This window comes from Eurytemora carolleeae, unplaced genomic scaffold (assembly GCF_000591075.1).
Source record: "Eurytemora carolleeae unplaced genomic scaffold, Eaff_2.0 scaffold1620, whole genome shotgun sequence".
Classification (NCBI taxonomy): domain Eukaryota; kingdom Metazoa; phylum Arthropoda; class Copepoda; order Calanoida; family Temoridae; genus Eurytemora; species Eurytemora carolleeae.
Window position 1 is genome coordinate 60,427 of NW_019397523.1, and position 2,334 is coordinate 62,760.

Genomic DNA, 2,334 nt, shown 5'->3' on the forward strand with positions numbered 1-2,334 from the left:
ACATCCATTGATTTGGGTCAAATTAGCTACTTTTTCTTTTTTCAAACTCCTTCAAAACAAAAAAAAACACCATAATCGATGGCTTAGAAATTTCCCCCTCCCACCAACCACCACCTTAATAAAACATTTACCATAAATAAATAATCGAATAAAAAATACCTGGTTTTGAAGACGACCACAAACTTTTCCAGTTTGCTTGATCGACGAACTACCCATTTTGGAACTGCTGCAACAAATATTTAATTTAATTTCAACAAATAAAAATCACTCTGTACCTGAATTACTTAAAGTTTGATTCATAAGCACGGTTTTAAAAATCGGAACCTGGACATTCTCCTGCTGTGTTGGGGACTGGGGTTGGGAAGGAGACTGTTCAGCTTGACTAGTTGTAATCCATTCCTCCCTCTTTATTCTCTTCCGTGGGGAACCTTCTCCCACTTCTTTACTTTTTGGTGCTCTCATTTGAGCTTTGCAGCTTTTAGTCTTGGATCCAACAACCACCTAAACAAAGGTTTGTTTTAACGTTATCATCAAGTTAAAATTACTCAACTCTCGTTCGTTTCATAATTTGATCTTTCTTGAAAGTTTTGTTGTTAATTTTCCTAGTTTATAATAGTAAAACGATTTTTGAACCTTTTTATTTTATTTTAAAGATCAAAATAAGTTTTTTGTTTGAAATATAATGTGTTGTGCATTTTTTTAAACCAAAAAAAGGTTTTAATAATAATAAGATTTTCGAATATTTTTGGAATAATATAATTTCAAGTTTTTTCCCTTTCACTTTTAATGAAATTTTATATAGCCTTGAATATAATTATTTCCTCGATTCAATGATAAAATACTCTCCGAAAAATAATGCATCGAAAAGTTTTTTTCCCGTAAATATTGATCTACCTTTTTCTTAAATTTATTTAATATTTGTATTCCTCCGTCTGCTACAGAAGCCTCCAGCTCTGCTTCTGTAGCACAGGGTAGATAGAGGGGAAGACAGTGAAGTTGTTCATCATCGTCATCCCTAACCCTAGCATCGCCACTCCCTCCGCCAACAGGATTGGGTCCTAATAAATATATAAATTAGAATCTTATAAAATTATTGTTGACAAAAGAGAGGTTTTTCATTTTTTAAAGTTAAACTTATGAAACGAAAATCGAGTTTCCATTTCTTTAAACTCCTGGAACAGACTTGCTTTACAATAGTAAAAGAGAAGGGTTCTCGGAAAATGAAAAATGGCGTAGATTAGAAAACCCATAATTAAGTTTAAAGAAATTAATTTTTATTCACCTCTCAAATCCTGTCTCAATTCCGGCTTAGTAAGCGTTATAATTGCAGTACAGCCGCCGATCATATTAGATTTGTCTTTGTGCGCGTGGGCGCAGAAATCGACGACTGTGGTAACTCCGCTATAGGGCCGGTCGTTCCCTGTGCCTATTCGGCAACCATAGTTACCAAATAGTGCCATGTTGTTATAGCAATCTGGGGCTAGGACCTATAATATAAAACAAGAATTAGTTAATAACATTTGAATGATGCTTTAGATTCAATAAAAATGTAAAAAAAAATTGAAACCTTGTGCTTTACAGCGACAGAATCTGCGACCTTGTCGATTACACATTTGAGCTGCTCCTCTAGCTCCGTAGGCTTATTGTCCAGCTTGAACTGACGAACCTAAAACACAAAAACGTTGTAAGAAAACTATAAACAGAGGTTGGTACTTTAATGTTAAGTTTTAGCAAAATCTGGATTTTTAAGCAGTACACATATGAATGTGTACAGGTTTAGTAACGAGATATACGATAATCTCTGGTTTGAGCTGGTTTCATGACAGTCAGAACTAAGAATCACTCATCGCATGGACTTAGTTCTAAACTCGGAGATGCTCTCAGGACTGGGACTGCAACCGTAGACCAGCCTAGAACAGACAGACTCAAGACCGGAGACGGAGCTGCTCACAGATCTAGGACTCAATTTGAGGAATCTAGGGACTGAAATCGGAGCCGTTCTAGGGATAAGGAATCTACCTTGGACACATCCTCACAACAAGCAGGCTGTAAGTGAATTCTCTTCCAGTGTGCAATTGCATTGTAATGTGAACTGTGTACTGCGATCCATGCTCGGTTTCACAAATTTCGTCACAGCTGATACGTCCGGAGGAATAATTCAAGATGTAAAGGAGGGTTTTGTAAAGTCAATTATCTCTTTGTTTTGGAATAGAAATGATTTAGTTAAAGTAAGAGTAAATTTATTACCTCAGCTGGGTCTCGAGCTCGGGAGAACTTGCAGAGATCATAATTATAAATAGAATTACTACACCCCCATGTGTAACTTTGCCCAGC

At 36.1% G+C, this 2,334-nt stretch overlaps 1 protein-coding gene across 1 annotated transcript; it reads right to left on the reverse strand.

Moving 5' to 3' along the window:
• Nucleotides 1-249: 249 nt before the first annotated feature.
• On the reverse strand, nucleotides 250-2,328 carry LOC111714721 (methylcytosine dioxygenase tet3). The gene is made up of 5 exons (XM_023489883.1): nucleotides 2,248-2,328; nucleotides 1,568-1,666; nucleotides 1,283-1,487; nucleotides 895-1,058; nucleotides 250-501 (listed from the first exon to the last, which is right to left on the reverse strand). Exons 3-5 carry the CDS (start codon nucleotides 1,458-1,460, stop codon nucleotides 265-267), a joined length of 579 nt encoding a protein of 192 aa, XP_023345651.1. The 5' UTR covers nucleotides 1,461-1,487; nucleotides 1,568-1,666; nucleotides 2,248-2,328; the 3' UTR covers nucleotides 250-264.
• Between the last annotated feature and the right edge of the window lie 6 nt (nucleotides 2,329-2,334).